Genomic DNA, 22,357 nt, shown 5'->3' on the forward strand with positions numbered 1-22,357 from the left:
TAAGTTAAAATAATATTTATATATGTTTATTAGGCATCAGCAAATGTCAAAATATTTTATTTTGAGTTAAATAATGTCACTTTATGTCAAACACCTAGAACATCTTATATACAAAACTAACCTGTGTACGCAAACACTCCAACGTCAATATCAAGTTTGAGAATTTGTCAATATTCATAATGTACTCTGTGGTAATCGCATTGTTTAAAAACAAAAAACAAAATTCAAATTGCAACGGCGATCGTACACTTTACCATTGAAATTATGAATTTTGTTATTAAAATGTTTTATTAGACTAATAATGTAATTTTATTGACTTAGCCGGCTTTTCTTAATTATTTTTATTGTTATATTTACCAGCGTTTAATTTTTCTGCGTGGACTTTCAAGTATTCAAACATGTTACAAAAATGGAAGAATATTCTTATAAATTGGGTAAGTATTGTCCTTCCTTAATTATTTATCTTAGTCTTTGTTTAATATTTATTCAATAACTTATACATAACGAATAGCAAATTTGAACTGAATTAATATTAAACATATCTAAAAATCACAATTTTTTAATTTGATAGGAAACCGTTAACGGTTATTAACGGAACATTGTCCAAAATATAAAGAATATTCTCTTGACTTTATTTATGTTATGTTAGTTATTACTTTACTATTGCATAAAAAATAATACGTTATAACATTTGCTATATTATTTCCTAAGGTATTAAGTAGTTATTTAAATCGGTTTTCAGGTGAATTGTTATTTTAATACGAGCAATAATAAACAGCAAGATATTAATGTGCAGTCGCTGCTCAATATAATTTCACATTTACGTGAAAATCTCAATTTAGACGATTCTAAATCATCAGTACTAGAAGCACATACAATAGAGGAATTCATTTTGGAGAAGTATCCAGAATTTAAATTTAAAAATGGAACAATTGAACCCACTACTCAGGAGGAAATTTATGTGGTTGCATCTCTATTACTTTTCTTTGTGTGTGTTATTTCTAAGGATGTGGATATAAAAAATGCAATGTGCAGTAAACTGAGTGCAGACGACCAGGAGGTTATATTAAAATTTAGTAAGTCCCTTATGGAGTGTCACCTTATATCTTATAGGGATGTGCAAACTGCTATTACAGGTAAGAAAAAATAACTATTTGTTTATAAAAACTCATTATATTATTTTAATGGTAGTATTTTTTTTAACTGTATGTGAACATTTAATAAGTAGTAAACCAGTAAACTTTATAACTTTTTTTATCCAATGCTTTTCTATATAGCCAATATATATCTAAGTATTAGTAGTATAACTGCCTTTAAGTCAAGGTGTACTTTATATTTATATAAATTAAAAATGAGTAATTAATTTCCAGAAGCCTGTGGTCAGGAAGTAGCATCTGCACACAGCTCTCACTCTATAATCTCGGCAACTCCACCAGCGTTACGATCTCTGCATAGTGAAGTAAGGCGATTACAAGCCGCTCTTGATGCTGAACGTTTTGACAGGAATTATCTGCAAGAAGAACTGGCCAGGATGAATATGAAACTAGAAAAACTATGTGAGTTTATCATAATTAACTAAATTATATGATGGATCTACTTTACTTGAAGCTTGGCTTGGCTGACAAAATGTAGCATAATATCCACAAAAAGGTGATTCAAATAATATTAAGACTAAAAAAATGTTTATTCTTATTTTTTTTTATCAGTCTTGTTATATATGTATACTATTAATAATAGTAATCTTCCATTTTATTTATTTACCATTTTTTAATTGACTAATTATCTTGCTCACTTCACAATCAATCTTGCTCTAAATTTGTAAGGTATAGACATAGTGAGCTATGCAATAATATTTTATATGATGTAATAATTAGGTAAAAGAAATAAATGCAACCTTATAATAAATCATACAGTCCTTTCATTTGGGCAGAAAGGGGATTGTTAGTAATGTGGACTGATAATCCTATTGCTAGCAATGTACCATGTCAGGTTGACCTCCACACGGTTCTACCCTGGAAACCATAGTGATAAATTCATGTGTGAGTGAATCTGGCATGATGGGTAACACAATGGAAATAGTGAAGTAACACAAATAAAATTCTGCAGATTATGTAAAATTAAAGGATTTTTTTGTGGATGATAATGGAATGGTACACCCACCTGCGCTGGTTTACACTGGCAGGACACCAGTGGAGGATGATAAGATGAGTATGAGGTCGGGTCAGTTAACCCGATTTATTTGTGTTACTTCACTATTTCTATTGTGTTTGTTGGCTCTGTTATGAATATAATCGACACATATATTCAGTGTGGCATTTATAATTTTAGTATAATATTTGACATACTTTTTCTATAATGTTGTAAAAATGTATTTTCAGTGAAGGACAAAGAAAAATATAAACTGGATATAGTAAATCTTAAAGCTAAGATTTCAATGTGCTGTGGACAAGAGACAGAACAACCAGGGGTCAATGCTGTTACAGAGGGCTCCCTCAAATTGACGAGGCAACTACAGCAATTGGAAGAGAGACTTGTAGAAACACAGGGCCAGCTTGATGATGCATTCTATGAAAGAGATACATATAAAACCAAGGTAACTTGAGATAATTGAACACTAAGTAAAAATATTACTAGATGTTACACAGCACCTAGATAGTCTAGTTCCAAATTAAAATAATTGCTATGATTATTCAATAAAATATTGATATGCAATACTATGTGTATTACATATAAATATCTGGAAAGATAAAAAAAATATCTACTTCAAGCTATTAGCGTACTGGTTTAGCATACTGGAGTAGGCAGATGCTTCTATTAAAAGAATAAACTTCTTACTACAACTACCTTTTATTCTTGACATATCATCATTTTAGCCTATTGATGGCTAAAATGATGATATGTCAAGAAGTTTATTCTTTTAATAGACTACTATGTTAAAATGACACTTGTTAACATCTTCATTCATTGTCAATAATTAAAATATTATTTTTAAGACTGTTTTGATGACATGCAGTTATATTACTGTTTAATTTAAATTATTATTTATTATTGAATAGTAACTGTGTAGCAGAAATTACTATTTTATAATGCATATACGTACTTTAATATTACTTTTTACTTCCATTGTTGGTCCAATAGGTAAGTTTGTTTATGTAACAAGGAATTATCCTTTCCATTTTTCTTTCACTTTTTCTTGTGTTCCTTCTAAATTTCTGTCTTTTAGCACTTGCAAATTATACTGTATCTTTTTCTTCTCAATTGGCTATTTTCTCTCTTAGGTTGACACCTTAAAACAGGAGCGTGACAAATGGCTGGCTGTCAGCCAGCAGGAGACATCACAGGTCATTAAATTAAGTGAAGAATTAGAAGTAGAACGTCAGCAGGTACAATCTCTGCAAGACTTAGTGACTGAGCTTCGTCAACACAATCAGCTAAATAGATTTGACTCAAGCCAACTGGAATGTGATGACCCTGACACTAGTATCCGTTCCATACAACATAATTCATGTAAGATTCTAAAAATGCTGCAATAACTGAAATTTATGACTCTTCTTTTGTTAACTGAATAAAATTTTATACACAGTTTTTTTTATTAGGGTTTCATGAAAACAAAATGTTTATTGCAATTTATATGATTCTTTTCAGCTATATGTAGTGAAGTTTGCGCTAATGTAGTAGAAGTACAGCTAGGAGAAGAACGTGCAAAGATTGTTGCTCTTAAGCAACAATTACAAACTTTACAGGTGTGTGTTGATCTTCATTTTAATGTGTGGTTTATTAAAAATGAAAATAGATTTGAACTTTTTCAATGTATATTTTTATGTTTAGGATCAATTAAATGAACTAAATCAGAAAAGCGAACAGGACAAACAAGCAATGGAGTTAATCATATGTGAAAAGGAGTCGGAAATAGTCAACCTTAAACATCGTGTCAATGAAGAGTTGGAGGAACAGAATAATTTGAAATCCCATTTTAATGATGAAATTAGCAAACTCAATAATGAAATAAATGAAATGGAACAACAGCTTAAATATAACACAGAACAATCTAGACGAGTCCTTGAGAAAAAAATGGATGAAATTAGAATTTTGCAAGAAGAGAAAATATCTTTGTTGCATAGTTTGTCTGATGAAACAACTAAACTTGATAATATTATTAAAAGTCTAAGGACAGATTTAGATACAGAAAAAAATACAAAAATATCTATGAAAGAGGAGTATGAAAATCATATAATGAAATTAAATGAGAAGGTTCTAAATAGGAATAATGAATTGGTGGAACTGCAGAATAATTTGCTACAAAATAGTGAACAGCTTGAATATCTACATGCAGAAGTCAGGAAGGAGAGGCAAATTAAACAAGACCTAATTAATAAACATTGCATGGAATTACAACAGTTCAATGAAAAACAAAACCTAACAGACAACATACTAAAACAAAAAACCAATGAAATAGAGCAGCTACAGAAGAAACTTGAACTTAATCTAACTTGTACAGAAAAATTACATAATGATATTAGTAATTTAGAATTGAAAATCTCGGATTTAGGAGATAACTGTAGAAGTTTAGAAGACAATAAACTGGCATTGCTTCAAGAAATTAGGAATCGTGATGCTAAGATTGAAGAAATTCAAAAGGAAGTAGAAAATGTTGATAATATATTTAAAGAGGAGCAAGAGAAATGGTTATTTGAAAAAGATGAAAAAAGTGTTACAATCAATGCATTACAAATGCAACTTCAAAATGAAATAGATTTTAAAATGCAATTACAGAATGAATTGACACAGTTGCAAAATAATAGAATTTCTTTGTTAGATAATGTTAACAGACTTAATTTGGAACTTGAAGACTCGAAAAAAGAATTGGAAATAAAGGAACAAACTATTGTTGGAATGGACATATATCTCCATGAAGAAAAACAAAAGAATGTCAAAATGACGAAAGAAAATGACGAATTACAGGAAAAAGTAAAAGTAATGTCTGATGATATTGCAGTTAAAGAAATTATAACTAAAGATATTGAGAATATTCTACTAGAAAAGAAGAGGTTTTATGAAGACGAAATTCGTAATAAAGATGCCTTAATAGAATGTGAACATCATAAATTAGTTGATGCGCTTGAAGAGAAGAATACAGTTCAATCTGAGCTCATATCAATCACCAATGAAAAGCAGAAACTTGAAAAAGAACTAAATGAAAAATATACGGAAGTGCTACAGTTTAAGGCGGAATATACGAAAATGATACAGATAGTAGAAGAAAAGAATTCAAGTAATTATATTTTTTGTTTAATATTATATTTTTATTGTTAATTTAATTTTGTATAATTTATCATATAGTTAAAAATCACCGTAACATTTCTTTCTTTCATTTCAGCAATTGGAGCTTTAACTACTAAATCAGAACAACATGCAATTAGTCTAAAAGCCATGGAAACCAGTGGTAAGTTTTTCTAATATTGTTATGACAGTAAACCTAATTTTATTTGTTAGTGAAATGTCTATTCAGTTACTACAATTAATAATACTATTGTTTATTTTTCTGAACACTCAGCTTAATTGTTTTCTAATAATATGAAACCAATTAGTTTTAGAATTTTATTTTATTGTAGTGTCTTCACCACACTTACAAAAAGATTTTGTTGTTTATTTTCATTATAGAAATTATATTATGTAGGCAATTTAATAACTATTTATAAACAGCTATTGTTATGCTGTTACTATATTTATTCGTAAATGATACAGCACACCTGATTTGTAATAAGATTTGGAGATATTTTGGAGCAGTGGGTTTTTTAAGAACTAAGAATTAATTTATTTTTTTATAATTTTTACAGCTATATGTAATGAAACTGAGTTAAAAGAAGCAAGAGACAATATTTGTATGCTCAAACAACAAATAAAATCTTTACAGGTATGCTTTTAAGTGTCTGAATACTATTGTTCAATGCTGAATTTTTATTATAAAAATATTAAATAATGTTTTGTTTATGTTTAGGACCAATTAGAGAAATCAAGCAAAAAAAGCAAACATGATAGACATGAAATGGAGTTATGTATATCTGAAAAAGAAACTGACATATTAAATTTAAAACATCATATTAACAAAGTCAGTGAGGAGAAAAGTAAAATTGAAGTAATTACTAAGGACGAAGTTACGAAACTTAATAGCAAATTAAATGAATTGGAACTAAAGCATAAAGAAAGTATTAAAGAGTTTACACATGTAATCGAGACAAAAACGCACGAGTTGAAAGTTGTCCAAGAAGAGAAAATGTCTCTTTTGAAAAATTTGAGTCATGAAAATAATAAACTTGAGGAAATTGTAAAAACTCTAAAAGTTGATTTTGATGTGGAAAGAAATGCAAAAATATCAATGAATGAAGAGTATGAAAATCGTATCACGTCATTAAATCAGACAATATTAGACAGGAATAATGAATTAGTGGAGCTTCAGAATAATTTGTTTGAAAAGACTGAAATGCTTGAGAAGCTGCATATAGAAATCAAAAGGGAGAGTCAGAGGAACTTAGATATTTCTAACAAGCATCATGACGAGTTAGAATCTTTATGTGAACAAAGATTACATATGCAAAATATCTTAGACCAGAAAGTCCAAGAACTAGAACAGTTAGAAAAGAAATTACAAGAGTATGCAACCTATACTGAGGAATTAAATAATCAAAATAATGATTTGAAATCTACTATTACTAGTTTAAAACAAAATTGTAAGAATTTAGAAGAAAATAAATCAACATTAATTTTTGAAATGAAGAACCGTGACAGTAAAATTGAGGAAATTGAGAATATTCGTAAAGAAGTCGAGTTTGAAAATAACGTGTTTAGACAGGAGAAGGAGAAATGGTTATGTGATAAAGATGAAAAAAATGTTACATTAAATGACTTACAGATGCAGTTGGAAAATGAAGTACAGTTTAAAATACAGTTACAAAAAGAATTGAATCATTCACAAAAAAATAACAGTTCGTTACTGGAAGATATGACAAATCTTAATTTGGAATTATCAAACTTAAAGCAAGATGTAGAAATTAAAAATCAGACTATTGTAGAAATGGAATTAAATTTAGAGAAAGAAAAAAATATAAATGAAGGATTGAAAACAAATTATAATAGACTGCAAGAGGAGGCTCAAATATTGACAAAAGAAGTTAATGCTAAAGATATTATAATTGCAGAAATGCAGAATACTATAGAAGAGGAAAAGAAGTACTTTGAGAACGAAATTCTTAAAAGAGAGAAATTGTTAGAATCTGAACATCAACAATTGTTAGTAGTGCTTGAAGAGAAAAATACAATTAAAGCTGAACTTACTTCTGTTGTCAATGACAAAAACACTCTTGAAAAAACTGAAAATCATAAATGTACAGAAATAATGCAATTAAAAGAAGAATTAAAGAAAATGAAAGAGTTATTAGAAGAAAATAAATCAAGTATGTATTATAAGTTTAGTTGTTTCCTTAATAATTAACTTTAAGTATACTAGATTTTATATAGACAAAGTTTTCACGAAATATTATAGTATATCTAAATGAAGTCATGAAATGACAAGAATAGGTATTAAGTAATATAACTTTTTACCTTTTGTTTTCTTTTTATTATTTTCTTTGTATATTTTGGTGTATACACTAATTTTATGTATGTGTATATGTATATACACACATGCATAAAATTATCAGTAATAAAGGTTTACTAGTAACAACCTTTAATACTGAAAATTTTATGTCTATAAATATGATTATACAAATGTTCATTATAGTACAATGTAATAAAACCTTTTTCTATGAATTTCTTGATTGATTTTGGTAATACCTATGTTATCATTGTTTCAGACGTATCTAGTGAAATTAGTGCTAAGAAAGAAATAGAACAGCATTTAGCACAAGAAAGAGCTAATATTGATCTGCTTAAGCAACAAGTACAAACTTTACAGGTATAGATCCAGGATTTAGTTTTTATCTAATTGCAGACAAAGTATTTATGGGACTAGTTAATTTAGTTATTTTTGAATTTTCTTTCTTTTCAGGATGAATTAATTAAATCATGTAAGACGAGAGAAGACGAAACTCAAGCAATGGAATTAGTTATATCAGAAAAACAATCTCAATTAAATAACTTGAAATATCATATTGATGAAGAGATCGAAGAGAAAAATATGGTTAAAATCAAGTTTAATGACCTGATAAGTAAACTTAACACTGAAATAAATGAACTGCAACAAAAGCTTAAAGATGATACACAACAGTCTTTGAAAATAATTGATACAAAAGTGGAAGAGGTGAAGATTCTGCAACAAGAAAAATTGTGTTTAATACAAAAATTGTCTGATGAAACAACTAAACGTGATAGCATTATACAAAGTATGAAAGGTGAACTTAAAAGAGAATTAAATAGTAAAGCATCTATGGAAGAAGAATATGAAAATCAAATAATAAAATTAAATGAGATAGTATCAAACACTCATAATAAAGTAATGGAGCTTCAGAAAAATATATCGAAGAATAGTGAAGAGCTTGAACAAGTACGCGAAGCATTAAGAAAAGAAAGACAGCTTAATCAGGATCTTACTGATAAATATTACATGGAATTAAAGGAGTTAAATAAGCAAAAAATGCACACAGATAATATTTTAGAACAGAAAGTTGTTGAGTGTGAGCAGTTTCAAAAGGAATTGCAACAAAGTGTAGCCTATAGTGAGGAGTTAAATAAAAATGTTTCAGATTTGAAAATGACTATTTCTCAATTAAATGAGAATTGTAAAATTTTAGAAGACAATAAGTTGACATTACTTTTAGAAGTCAAGGACCGTGACGCGGCAGTAGAAAAAAATCGAAAGGAAATTGATAACACTAACACAAAGTGGTTACAAGATAAAGACGAAAATAATGTAACCATAAATGCACTACAGATGCAGCTGAAAAATGAATTATTCATAAAAATGCAATTACAAAAAGAATTGACTGATTTGCAAAAAGTCAGAGGTTCATTGCTTAGTGATATTAATCTTCTCAATCTGGAACATACAAAAATAAAAAAAGAAATTGAAAATAACTATCAGACTATAAATGAAAAAGAACAACAATTAAAGGAAGAGCAACTGAAAAATGAAAAATTGAAAACGGATCATGAAGAATTGCAAGAAAAGGTAAGGATAATATCACAGGACATTACAACTAAGGATATAGCATTGAAAGTAGTGAAGGAGGAAAAGACTTCTTATGAAGATGAAATTCTCAAAAAAGATGCATTATTAGAATTTGAACAACAGAAACTATTGGATGTACTGGAGGAAAAAAGTGCTGTTCAAGCTGAATTAATATCAGTAATGAAAGAAAAAGTTGCACTTGAAAAAGATATAAGTCAAAAGGGTATTGAAGTGTTACAATTAAAAGAAGAGTATGCTAAATTGATGCAGATATTAGAAGAAAATAGATTAAGTAAGTGGCGTTTCTTAAGAGGTTTATATATTTTGGTCTTACTTGCTTTATTTTTATTTCTGTTATAGATGTCATGCAGTTCAAGTATCCTCCTTTTAATGAAAATAATAAGTAACACAGTACTTTACCTAGAAATAATTGCCAATCAGGGATCTTTAAAGTACTCATTAAATGTATATTTTATTGTTTCATAGTTTTAGGTGCATATTTTATGAAATGTAGTATAAATGTAGTACTTTTCTTAGTAGCTTCACTCCTATCGGTCGTAACGTCATTATGATATATTATATAAATGGTTTGTCTAACACTACAAGTATTTTTAAAATTGGTTCAGAAGGTTAAGATCCTACCCCTTATAATCTCACAAACTATCTCCTTATAATATCAGTAATAGATTAATCAATATAAAATTGTATTTGCTTAAACACTTTTACGTAAACAATAAAAGTAACATTAATAGTGTACCTATTGAAAATATAGATTTTATAGCGGTTTAGCATACCGCCTTACTTCCGATGGTCGCGGGTTCGATTCCTCGCACGGCACAAACATACATGATTATGTCTGTTTGTATCCGTCTGGGTGTTTTCTATATCTGTATCAGTTCTCTAGTACCCATAACACAAGCTTTAGATTGTGAATTGTCCTGAGATTATTATTATTTAGTCTGGTTCTGGTATTGTAAATTTACCTACATATTTACCTATAATTTACCTACATACCTGTGTCATGAGTAACCCCACTAGTTTTGAAATAGATTTAATTTTGTATATCTTAGTCTGAATTTTAATAAAAACTTCTAATTAGAGATATATTATAATAAAATATAGATTAATGTAATATAGAGTAAATTGAGAACTAGAAAAATACTAATGCTAACTCTTAAAGCTTTTATATTTTTTTATCACAGATACCGACAACAAACTCCTGGACGTGACCAAAGAACTCGAGGTTAGTAAGGAAAATTGCCAACAACTCTCAACTCAGCTGAAGAGAATAGTCCACCAGAAGAATGAAGAGATAGCAGAACTCAAAAAGCAGGTTTCAAAAATGAGTGTGACTGAAAATAGAGCAACTCAAATTATAAAAGTCTCATCTAAGTACCAGGCGATCATATTAAAAAGGATAGCTGAAATAAAAAATAATACTGTATTGAAGGAGTTGACAAACTTCGGCAACTCGGCTAACTGTGATAACGAAGTGAGACGCAGCTTGTATGCCGGCACTATCACTATGGAGGACTTGGAGAATTTCTTGGAAACAACTGAAAAACATTTGCGCCGCTGTTCTGAAAAACAGATCGCATTGCAAAAGGAACGAGACAGATTGACCGATGTGAATAGAATCAATGAATCCGAGGTTATAAACTTGAAAAAGTTTTTGACAGAGCTAGCAGTTGGCTACAAAACATTTTGTAATATTAAGGATCTGTATGCGCAAAAATTGAGTAGGATAGTGACTGTACAGAGGACGGTCCGCCGAGAGATCTTAAATCTTGATGGGCGTATAACAGAGGCGACTATGTGTAAGTTAGAGAGGGGCTACGCGGCAGTCATGCAAGACTTGTCAGAGTGTTCTCTGAACATGCAAAGGTGGATCGAGCGAAGTATTGACAGGACTATTTCTCCTGAGAAAATTCAGCAAGCTTTCACGTGTGAAAACGATCGTGTCTCGCTAGCATCCATGTCTTTCCAAAACAACAGCTTAGATATACAGTTAGAGGAGATGGAGAAATCATTCCAGAAGTTACTAGAAGAAGTGCTGAGGGCGCAGAAAGGAGAGGGTGCAAAGGACGCGCAATCGGTCACCATGATGGAAATACGCGCCGAATACGAGGACAAACTCAACAGAATGAAGGCAAAAATGGTCAGTATATTACCTGTACTGTTATTGATATTGTTATATCAGGTCGTGTGGTGGTTTTATCTGCAAATGGATTATTGAATGGGGTGGCTTTTATCTTGTTCGAACTAAACTTTACTTGTAAATTAAGTAATTTATTTAATAAATTATATTTTTATACATGCTTTTGTTTTATTTCATTTTTCAGTATGTAGTTGGCTTTTTAGTGTTCATTAAAACATGGAGTGTGTTTGTAATCAAAGCTTTATAATGAATCAACTATTAGAAAAGGTAAACACACTTATAACTAAGCATGTTTCACTAAGCATGTAACAAATGCATGAGGCTATCTGAAATATTAAATTTATAAGATTGTGATGTGATTATTCTTATTATTTTACAGAAAGAACTTTACCACGAGCAGATCGCAGTGTTCCAATCTCGACAGAAAGAAGAGATTGCGGCATTGGAGCATGAGTTGCAGAAGAGTAAACAGAAGTTGTTGGAGTCGAGCCGCGCTTACGAAGAGCATATAAAGTCCCTTACGACAGAGCTGTGGACGGTTGGCGAAAAGTTCCTTATGAAGCAAGACGAAGCAGAGTGGTTGAGAAAGAAACAGCGCTACGGGTCATTGATGTCACTACAGCATGTACATTCGGTATAATAATTTGTATTATCTATATTCTGAGATATTTTCGTGTCGTTTTAGGTTCATTATGAAAACTATAACCTTAGAATTATAAGAATAGATTTAATTACGAAATCAGAAATGAAATTCATAGAATACCTATATATTGGAATGAATTTTGTAACTTGTTTCACATGAATGAGTAGATTTTAATCAGATTTTATTTGCTTTAAAAAAAGTATTGTTTGCATGATTATATATATATACATAAAGAAAAAATCAATGATATAATCATATCTTATTTGATTGCAGTCAGGCTTAATGCCGACACAAGAGGTGCCATCTCGACCGTCTGACACACATTCACTTCGCTCCTTACCTGCATTTAATAACAATACCAATGGTAAACGTGGTAAGTGTACAATTTACAATTTTTCTTATCATGACACTAACATTTTAAAATCTATGGTAGATAAGAAGACATTCAGTGTGTCGCAAATTTTCACAAAATTTATTAATTTGGATTAACACAAAAGCATTAAAATCCTCTTTGCTTTGTGAAAAACTACACTATCTATAAAGTTCATGAGTTTTGCCTCCTCATCTTTGTCACAGCTGGTCAGATTTGTAACTCTGTCCTACCTGGTAGGAAGTCAGATATTTTGGAATTTTACATTTAAAAATGTTTACATTAACAACATTTATATAAAATAATTATTACATAGTACATTTTTTTTATACTTTACGAGATATCTTTCTTCCTCCCACACAATGTCACACGTCATCAACCCTCTTCCAATGTATTGATCCCAAAGAGAACAGCATAAGATCCAAAGAGTTAGGACAAGCATTTAGTACAGTAAGGCTTTTTGTATAGTATGTTTTTCTGTATGTAACATAAACTAACAAAAACAATTGGCAATGACAGAGGGCCGTGGTTTACACATGTCAGATGAAGAAGGCGAGGTATTCGACAACCGTTGTCTGAAAGAGTTGTCCTCGACGCCGCGCCGGTCGCCTCCGCCCGGGCTACGACTATCGGAGCTCCGCTGGCGGAATTCACTGTGTCCACCACACCTAAAGAGTTCCTACCCAGCCGAGACGCAGTTCGCCTCCGCCATTGATGAAGATGATATTAAGGTGAATACAATATATTTAGTAAACTAAAAAGTAAGAAATATTAAAATAACCCCTGTAGTTAACATAGTATATTTCCTAAAATAATTTTGTTAATGTTTTATTGTTTCATATCGTTATATAGTTCAAAATAAATATCTAAACTATATAATAAAGATCATATCCTAAGCACGGTATTACATTTGAATGTGGATGGTTATAAGCGTAGAGGAAGACCGAAAAAGAGATGGATGGACTGTGTGAAAGGTGATATGGTGAGAAAGGGAGTAAATAAAGAGATGACTGCGAACAGAGATGAATGGAAGAGAAAAACATATTACGCCGACTCCAACTAAATGGTATAAGGAAAAAGCAGATGATGATGATGATGATTAAAATAGACTATACCATGAGGTTGAGCATAGAATATTATTTTACAAATCAACTTATTATAAGCAAGTAAAATTATGTTTCTAAGTATACATTCTTTACAGTGTTCTACTATGATAAACGGTGGCGGTCGACCACAGCGCAAGGAAGTTGGCATCACCGCTTATAAGAAGCCCGGACCGCCGACACCAAGCAAGCAAGCTGGGAGACTGTCTGCCACGGTATGCTCTTATTGATACTTGTCAAGATATATGAATAGGAAAATAAGGTAATCTGTACATACATTGTGGTTACGAAGACAGCGTTTCTTGATATTATAAAAATTTAAGAACTCTCCTTTTACCAAGGTTGATACCAGAGACGAGCGTACTTCTTCCTCACCTATTATAATCTACAGCCGCCAAGCTGCTTGCTTTATAAGCTACTAGCTTTGTCCTCAACTTCATCCGCGTGAATTTATTTTACCCCCTTACGGTTAAAATGTTAACAAACTTTGATTGTCATACTTATTTATATTTAATCCTAGCCTAGAAATGAGTTTCAAACTTCTACCTTTAGAAATAATGATACTTCCTTACATTCTTTAATCTGAAAAAAGTCCTTTCTCAGGGTCTAGACTATATATTTAATTTAAATCAGTTCCGTAGTTATTGCGTGAAAACGCGACGGAGGACAGTTGTTTATATTTTATTCCTTGAAATATGGGGTATGCCTATTCCTGTGTAAAAATACTGTAGTAACTATTTTAAAAATTCTACCTACTTTAATCATGTAATAAAAATTGTAATACAAAAAGTGTGGTAATGCATTTTCTATTATTAGAGAGAGAGGATTGGGCCAATACTTATTGATGATATACGTTCAATTTTGTTTCATAGGATTCGGAACTCCGTGAGTCGTTGCGCGTGGAAATGGACCCGCAGGCGCAGGCGTCGCGCAAGACTAGCACTCCCTCCCGTTTCCGTGCGTTTTTCAGATCTGCCAGACACGATATTAGTGACGTAAGTGTACTTGATATTAATATAAATCAGATATTCCACACTGGTATTGCAAAAACTTCGAAACCAAAAGAACTTCTCAATGGAACTGTATATTTTAATCTTTGCTAATTCTGAATAGCTTTTACAATTACAAACTTGTTTGTAAATGTTGGAAATTTACAACATTTATAAACTTGTTTTTCTCATAATAGTGCCAGTATTGTTATTTTATTTATAGGAAAAAATCTTTTTTCATCAAAATAAAAACAAGGATTTTGTTAATAAATCAGTAAACCTACATGTCTAAATGTTCTAAATAGTGTAAGATTATTTCTTTTTCCAGGGTACCCCACGAAAACGATCGAGCATTTTCAGGAAGAAGTAACTATGATGGAATTGTATGGGAAACAAAATTGCTGAATAATAAATAATTTAATTTATTTTTTACATTTTGTTTTTTTTTCAATTTGCGCATTCAGATGAAATACGTAATTAATATATGTTTTAAGATGCTATTAACAAATATAATTGGCGGGCTCAACTGGTGGCGCAGCTAGTTTTGTATAATTCTTTTTTTCGTTCGTTTCCAAAAGAAATACAATAAAAATTTGCATATTACCATAACAAATGAAGATTTATATCTTGCTTTAAATTTGTCGACAATTTTACACAATCAACGGATAAGCCACCAGTGCCATATTTTTGTTTGGTACAGCTTAGGATGCATAAGTGACCAAGAATCATGCTCTAACAGACCTTTCATCTATAAAAATATTTTTTATAGGCGTGGGAAGCCACTATTTAGGTGCATCCCTGTGTAGTTAGAAGCATACAAACAAGTGCCATAAATAGTACACAGGAATACACCAATAAAGAAATGAAATAAAATCAAACAAGGACCTCGATAGAATTATTTTTATATTTCATAGATTACACCACAAAATCACTGTAGCACCAAACATTACAAAATGTACAAAATTGTGCCTGTTTATTGATCACACACATCGAATTATTTACGATACCATTCATTATAAGAATACAACGAAATCCGCTATCTACATTGATTGAGTTTTTTTTTATAAAAATCTTAAGTGCAATCAACAACAAAAAATTCGAAACTATTGCAAAATAAATAATCTCATAAAAACATACAAAATTAAATTTATTTACAACAATAATATTAATATAAAAGTAATTTGTAAATAAAATGGGTATCAATAAAAATCATTAATAAAAATTAATGTCAAATTGAACTTATTGAGTGTTATGTTCATTACGAAATCTCATTGTTATACGTTTGTTTTGTATGTAGGCATACGAGTGCTGCAAAGTTGTAAATAAAATTGTAGCTGTTGTTCATTTTACTTTTGGAGGTTTTAAATTATTTTCTATTTAATGACATTGCAAACAGGTTAAAAACATACTGAGATATGACTGAACATATGCAGAATATATGCAAAGACGTGTTAGATTTTATGCATATATTGCTATATATATGTACTCTGAAAGGGACATTACATTATAAAACATATTGGGTCATATCGTCATGTCGTGGTCATAGTATAGAAACGTAAATAAAGCGTACTGCATTATTTCTTAGGTTAGTATAATCTTTTAAAATAATATACAAAATGTTCAGTATCAGTTGTTTTACAAAATTTGTAAATTCAATAGGTATATTTCATAATGTAATATCATAATGTATTATTTTATTAGCAATGAAGCTACAAAAGCAGCTACGTAAGCACTGTACGAAACGAACAATGTTTCTGATTCTTACTTTGTAATTTATCAGTAAACATGGTCAGTTTCTGTTTTAATTAATATGAATTATACATAATATAAAACATATAAACTTAAGGTCAATGTTACGATAAAAAAGACAATTATTTATATGATACGGACTAAATTTTATATTCATGTACAAAACAATTTTACACTAATAGGCAAAACACATTTTGTAACAGTTCTTAGTTTCTGCTGCTAATTTAGTCAACCAAACTATCTATAACTAGTAATGCAACTCTCCATAACTATATTAATAATAAAACTTAACTTGTGACTTAATTGGCAGTAAGTGTAAGTTGGCGGAATGGTAACGGGTACTATATTTATCTATTTATTTATTTGTATAGAATAAAAAACGTATTATTCATATATTTTCTATGGTAAAACTAAACAACTCTATATATGGTCAATCAGTTTCTTAATCACGCTTCGCAGTTTATAAGACGGCAGTTATCAAATATTTCTGTATGTCTTAAAGGTAAGAAACAGCAGTTTAGATGTTTTAGATAATTTTGTAAAATGTCTGGTCAAGTCTAATCCCTGACTAAGATTAGAATTTTTCTACAGCTGAAACCGTAACCATTTCTATGGAACTCATAGGGTAAAACACTTTAAAAAGGTGTTTCTTCTTTGACGTAATGCAAGGGCTGCCAAGGGGCCATCCTGAAACGATGGGTGGGCGGTAAGCCCCGCGATTTTTTTATGTGAAAAATTAAACTACGGAAATGAATACGAAAACTACATTGTATTTATCAACTAATAAAAATAATATTAATCTAAACAAATTTATTAAAAATTAAAATGAATTTTAATAGAGAGCACCTTTTCGGCTGGCCCCTGGCGAGGAAAGACCATGCTATGCCAGTTATTTCTCTTTTATGAATTCGATTATCTTCAGAAATTATCACCAATTGTGCGCATTTACATTTCTATCTAGTGAAACTGTGTATAATACGGCAATACTATTTGCATAAAAACAGCAATGCAGTCTGTATAACAATTTCATTTCTTATTTGTTTGTAATTATTGTGCCTCAGTTCATTTTGGTATCTACCTAATATTGATATATAAGTTGTTATTCCTACTTATTTTAGTGTTAAAAATTGAGGTAAGCAATGACGATGGGAACTATCACGTAGAAGTGGGCATTAAATGAACAAACCGTTTTATTAATCTGTTTTTTGTGTGTGAACGAGTTACTAGTTCACAGTTTACGAATAAACTAGATTATTTGTCGACAGGTTGATTAGTATGTTGCGCGTCGTGAGCGTCGTCTAGCCCTCGAGACAGTCGCTCTAAAATCGTCAATTGGTAAACGAGAATTTCGTTCGTTTACCTGAAGAAGTCTTTTCGACGACGACGTAAACTAATCGACTGTTTTTTAAACTAGCTCATCGTCTATGTTAACCGGGCTCGTTATTTCGATTGTAAAATCGTCGACGACCCACCACTACTAACACGCTTGGCAAATTGGAATTGGAACAGTGATCACAGATTAGAGTTGCCAGGTTTAAAAATTATACAAAGTATCAGATATACAATAGTTTTAAGATATATCAAGATCGTAAAAAAATTCTGCAATCATGAGATACAATGTGAAACATTATTTGATATGCGGCAAATATAGTAGGTTGTATGATCTAGGACACTGGAGGTCGTTCATTAATCACGCGAGGCATGTTTTTTTTTAAACCGTGTGTAATTGTTTTCTATGTAATAGGAATGGCAAACAAGCTGACGATCCTACTCTGTTAAGCGGTAACCGTCGCCTATATACATGAACTGCACTACGGTTATCACATTATCACGTGATACCCGTAATACCACTCATGCGTTTCATTCCAGAGGACTACGATCTCATGCTTCTTTCGTCTATTTTGTAATTTCACTGCTTAATTTACAACCGAAACACATACAGTCTACATCTGACCTTAATACTTGTATTGCCCTAGTCTGAAGAATAAAATCGTTAGCAGCTTGTGGACAGCCTGAATTTATTTACAATCCTAATATCTGAAACTGAAATTGCATCAAAGTTTAGAGTTATTAGTTATAGTTTTTAGGTCAATACATACCTACCGTTATATTTTAACATTAAACGTAAAATCAATTTGTTATTGATTTTAGTTAGCAAGTTTTAATTTTTTAATTTTCCTATCACTTATATTAATTTTGAATAATTTATGGTTTTTTATGATTTAAACAGTCCCTAATCATAAGAAAACATGGAAGAGCTCAATTTAAGTATAATGAGAACAATTAGCAAATATTAATAAATTACATTTTTAGACTTACTGTTAAATTGTTAGTCCTTAATCATACTAGTCTCTGCTTTCTGCAGAATTTTATAGGCGTTTTTGTTTTATGATTTGAGTATAACTGCATTTTCACGGAAAATTAAGCAAAAAATGGGAAAAATTGTGTGAAAGAAAATGTTGTTTTGTTTCACATAATATTAAATTGTAAATTAGTGATCAAAGATATAAAAAAATTAAAATACGTTTGTGAAGATTTTTTAGTTTTATACATCGCTGATATTTCTAATTACAATGTGTACTAACTATAATAAGATTTTCCCTATTATGATGATTACCATCACATCTGCGTGTCTGCACTGCCACCTACTACTACCTGCAATTAGAGTACATAATAACGTTATACACGTACATTAGTGATTTGTCCTTTGCAGGCTTTAATTATTGTGTCAATCTATTAGGCCTTTCATAGTCGACCGATTGTCAAACTATGACTACACTATATGTGTACACAGTGCTCCGAAATCTCTGATTACTTTTTTATTATTGTTTACACGAGCAATGTAATAAATCAATTACGGGTTTTAATTTATTTTCTTTGTTATTATTTTTAAAAGAAAAAATATATCTCAATTATCTTATCCAAAGTATTTTTTTTTCTTATGAGAATGAGGTCGTGGCGTTATTTTACTGTATTGTAATTATTCTAAATGATTTAGAATATAAGTCTCTATAAAATTTTGAAACAATAACGCTATTTTATAACAGTGTCACTTTTTTTTTAATATTTTTGCGGTTTAGCGTCTGCAGGCCTGTATATTGAATAACAACGGCCCAACCGTGCAATCTGCTATTGTTCAAGCGTTAGGAGCTAATGTGCGGTCAGCCTAATGTCGGTAGTAGTCGGACAAATCGGTGGGCAATTAAAATCGGTTGTCCGCTTTAAGTTTTATTTTTATATTAAATCCTAGAACTATCTAAGGTTCTATTCAAAGTCGACCGAGTTTACTTATTGTTCAATCCTAAAAAGTTTTCATGTTTGTGATCATTCTACCTAATCATAAGCGCTGTACAAATTTCTATCTACTCCCTTAAGTATATTAACATAATTATCTATTCTTATGTACAACAAAAGTCGTAGTGTATAAACACTAAAAATGTCATTCGTTAACTAGATTTTGTGACAGCCTCTCTCTACTATAATAATAAAGTCATAACATCGAATTAAGTTTACATTGTAACCTGTCGCAATTTTGAGACGCCATTAAATCAAGGAAAAATATTCTCTCATTGTATAAACGTAGATATCATTAAGTAACTTTTGTGACATTTAAAACTAGATGGCGTTGAATAAAATAATAGGCTCGACGAACGAGCTGCGTCAGTTCTATAACTGTTAGCCACGGAGAGCGCCAATGGCTTTCGGGAGGCGCGAATCGAAAGGCGCTGAGGATGTTGTGGATGGCTATAGGCAGGCGTGTGGGTTGTGCGAACACCAGCGCGGCCATAGTGGTGCAGCATGGACGCCGCGAGCTACTAGCCTCGAACGCTGCGTATCTAGACGCAGGTATACATCCGCAGCCGCGCCCTCAGCTCGGTCCGACCACAGACGCTCCGCCATCGCAGCTGTACGAGGCCACACTCGTGCGTCCAAACCGCCAGAACTAAGCTGTTCAGTCCATTGACACGCTGCACCGCCTTCTATTTTCCAGGGCAATACATCTCCTACGCCGGCGGGCATCGGTGCCTCCTCTATCCACGGCCGATGCTCATACACCTGTTGCCACGAGCGGTACGGCCCACAGTGTCCATCGGAACTGTCACGCCATGAACCGAATCCGCAGTCTAAGTACCACGCGTCCACGTGTGAGATCACTGAGCGGAAGCCGGCGTCGAGAACGGCTCGAGATTCCGGCCATCTTGATGCGCCCCATATTTGTACTCCGAAATGTTTAGGATCCAGTCTTTCCAGATACGGGGAACGTGTCAATCGAGACGACCATAACAGTGTCAATTCTGGTGCTTTGCCACCGTTGGCGCTCTCTAACGCAGTCATAGCTCGACGTGTAAATTCAAACCAAAGTTCCATTGGATCTGTGTCGTTGAAATGCTGAGCCCAGCAGCGTTCCGAAACTTCATCACCGCCTAGATGAAATAAATCATCGACTTCAGTTACCTGAATAATTTCGGCGTAAATGCGTTCTAGGAGTTCATAAACATGAGGATTTCGTGGATTTAATTGTCCACATGGAGGTTCACCACAGTAGGCGCTCCACGGTTCGGCTTCTATACAATATGCTAAATGACCGAGTCCCGCCGCAGGACCCCAATCCCAAGCGCGACCTACGTGAGCTGGTGCATCAACTTCTAATAGCACGCGAATACCCCGTAATTTTGCACGACGGACTATTGCTCTGACTTCATCCATTGTGTAAATTGCACCTGGTCCATATGCTCCGTGCTGTGCCAATTGTGGTGCACTATTTAACCTTAATGGAAACGACTGTGAATCACTGACATGCCAGTGGAACGTGTTTAATTTGGAAGCCGCCATCGCATCAATCGTTTTCAGTAATTCACCTACTGGAAAATAGTTTCGTGCAGTATCCAGTAGAAATCCTCGATACCTAAACCGTGGTGCGTCATCTATTGTCGCTGCTTCAAGAACTAATAGGCTTTGTGCGTAAGGATCTATCCAAACTAGTTGAGATAAGGTCTCAAAACCATGCCGAGCACCGCAAAATGAATGTGCTGTTATATCCACTACCAAAGTATTGGCTACTGGCCGTAATATTAACTTGTAGCTCTCATCAGTGTCTAGGCGCATACGGGGATCTGCGCTGCCGTTGACTGCAACGCGTACTAGCATATCACGAGGAAGCCCTATATCACTACGTCTGTTTTCGCCGCTAATACTTTTCTCCAGATTACGCATATCTTCTTTCATAAGAGCAAATGCATCATGTAAATGCCTATCGACGTCATGCGATGGTGAAGCAGTGACTTGTAGAGAAATTCCTTCAGATTTGATTGGCACTGCGGCTGTGGCGAGACTGACAGGCCCTGTTGGTTGCGGCCAAAGCTGTGTCGAGGCACACAACATATTGCACGTGGGTAAAGATTGCAACACTGTGGTTTCCGACGTCAGCATACGTTCACATCTGTCGTTTCGGCAGATCCAAGTCCATTGCGGTTCTACGCCACTGAAATATATGAAATAAAATGTTAAATTACGATACACGGGATTCGTTATCTATAAACATGAAAAAGACTAAACTTTCGTACGTCAGTTCACTTTCCTGATGTATCTCGTTTTTCAAATGAAAACATAGCTTTCATGGCAATTTCATTGGTGGCAGAAAAAGAGATACCCTTTTTTTACGATGAAAAAAGCGACACCCAAATAAGTTTCGTAAAGCTAAAAATTGTTTTGCGTCTTGTATTAGTAACTATAACAAAATACTTACGTGTATACGTTGTGTAATGGCCTATGGGTGAGCTCGTTACTCTGTTGTCTCCAGTACAGCAACGCGGCAGCTGTACACGCTGCTGCCGCCAGCAGCACGAGAGCGCGGCGCAGTCGCCCCACGCGAGAAAAGTGGGCGGACGCACCGCGCCCTAGTGTTTCGCCCCACGATTTCATCTTAGCGGCTCGAAACACACGCCTGCCGACAATTAATAAAACATTAGAAATATGAATATATTTTACCTCTTTAGAGCGAATAGCACAGGTTACAGCAAGTGCCTTCGTACAACGGTAAGTGAATGGCGCACTACGTGCATTCTTTATGCTACGACCCGTGTGCGAGGCACTAAACTCCGCTGTATTTGTCAGGTGGACTTGTTGGGCATTTCCAATAGTCTAAAATAAATCACCAGTTGCCGTTATTGAATATAGCAGCT

The 22,357-nt window shown here is 32.5% G+C and overlaps 2 protein-coding genes across 4 annotated transcripts; one reads left to right on the forward strand and one right to left on the reverse strand.

Moving 5' to 3' along the window:
- The first annotated feature begins 250 nt into the window (after positions 1–250).
- On the forward strand, positions 251–14,839 carry LOC131852846 (putative leucine-rich repeat-containing protein DDB_G0290503). 3 transcript variants are annotated; one of them, XM_059203579.1, is made up of 19 exons: positions 256–434; positions 743–1,136; positions 1,371–1,556; positions 2,379–2,593; positions 3,279–3,507; positions 3,646–3,743; positions 3,829–5,272; positions 5,378–5,443; positions 5,838–5,914; positions 5,999–7,451; positions 7,851–7,951; positions 8,045–9,455; positions 10,366–11,321; positions 11,701–11,955; positions 12,238–12,337; positions 12,854–13,065; positions 13,536–13,652; positions 14,310–14,432; positions 14,755–14,839. In XM_059203579.1, exons 1-19 carry the CDS (start codon positions 399–401, stop codon positions 14,794–14,796), a joined length of 7,515 nt encoding a protein of 2,504 aa, XP_059059562.1. In that variant the 5' UTR covers positions 256–398; the 3' UTR covers positions 14,797–14,839. The 3 variants fall into 3 exon arrangements, with proteins under 3 accessions (XP_059059564.1, XP_059059562.1, XP_059059563.1); XM_059203580.1 differs by having other exon boundaries at positions 1,374–1,556; XM_059203581.1 differs by lacking the exon at positions 10,366–11,321 and having other exon boundaries at positions 251–434; positions 8,045–9,163.
- A 4,339-nt stretch (positions 14,840–19,178) lies between these two features.
- Positions 19,179–22,112, reverse strand: LOC131852899 (probable beta-hexosaminidase fdl). Its single transcript, XM_059203645.1, has 2 exons — positions 21,922–22,112; positions 19,179–21,657 (listed from the first exon to the last, which is right to left on the reverse strand). Exons 1-2 carry the CDS (start codon positions 22,095–22,097, stop codon positions 19,920–19,922), a joined length of 1,914 nt encoding a protein of 637 aa, XP_059059628.1. The 5' UTR covers positions 22,098–22,112; the 3' UTR covers positions 19,179–19,919.
- Positions 22,113–22,357: the final 245 nt, after the last annotated feature.

Source organism: Achroia grisella, unplaced genomic scaffold (assembly GCF_030625045.1).
Source record: "Achroia grisella isolate CSIRO2021 unplaced genomic scaffold, CSIRO_AGI_Agris_v1 utg869, whole genome shotgun sequence".
NCBI lineage: Eukaryota > Metazoa > Arthropoda > Insecta > Lepidoptera > Pyralidae > Achroia > Achroia grisella.

Excerpts from the sequence above, each read along its gene's own strand:
- LOC131852846 (XM_059203579.1), top strand. The coding sequence starts at position 399 with ATGTTACAAAAATGGAAGAATATTCTTATAAATTGG. Across the intron at positions 1,137-1,370 it reads TGTGCAAACTGCTATTACAG|AAGCCTGTGGTCAGGAAGTA; the intron begins GTAAGAAAAAAT and ends ATTAATTTCCAG. Across the intron at positions 7,452-7,850 it reads ATTAGAAGAAAATAAATCAA|ACGTATCTAGTGAAATTAGT; the intron begins GTATGTATTATA and ends TCATTGTTTCAG.
- LOC131852899 (XM_059203645.1), bottom strand. The coding sequence starts at position 22,097 with ATGAAATCGTGGGGCGAAACACTAGGGCGCGGTGCGTCCGCCCACTTT. Across the intron at positions 21,658-21,921 it reads CCATTACACAACGTATACAC|TGGCGTAGAACCGCAATGGA; the intron begins GTAAGTATTTTG and ends CATATATTTCAG.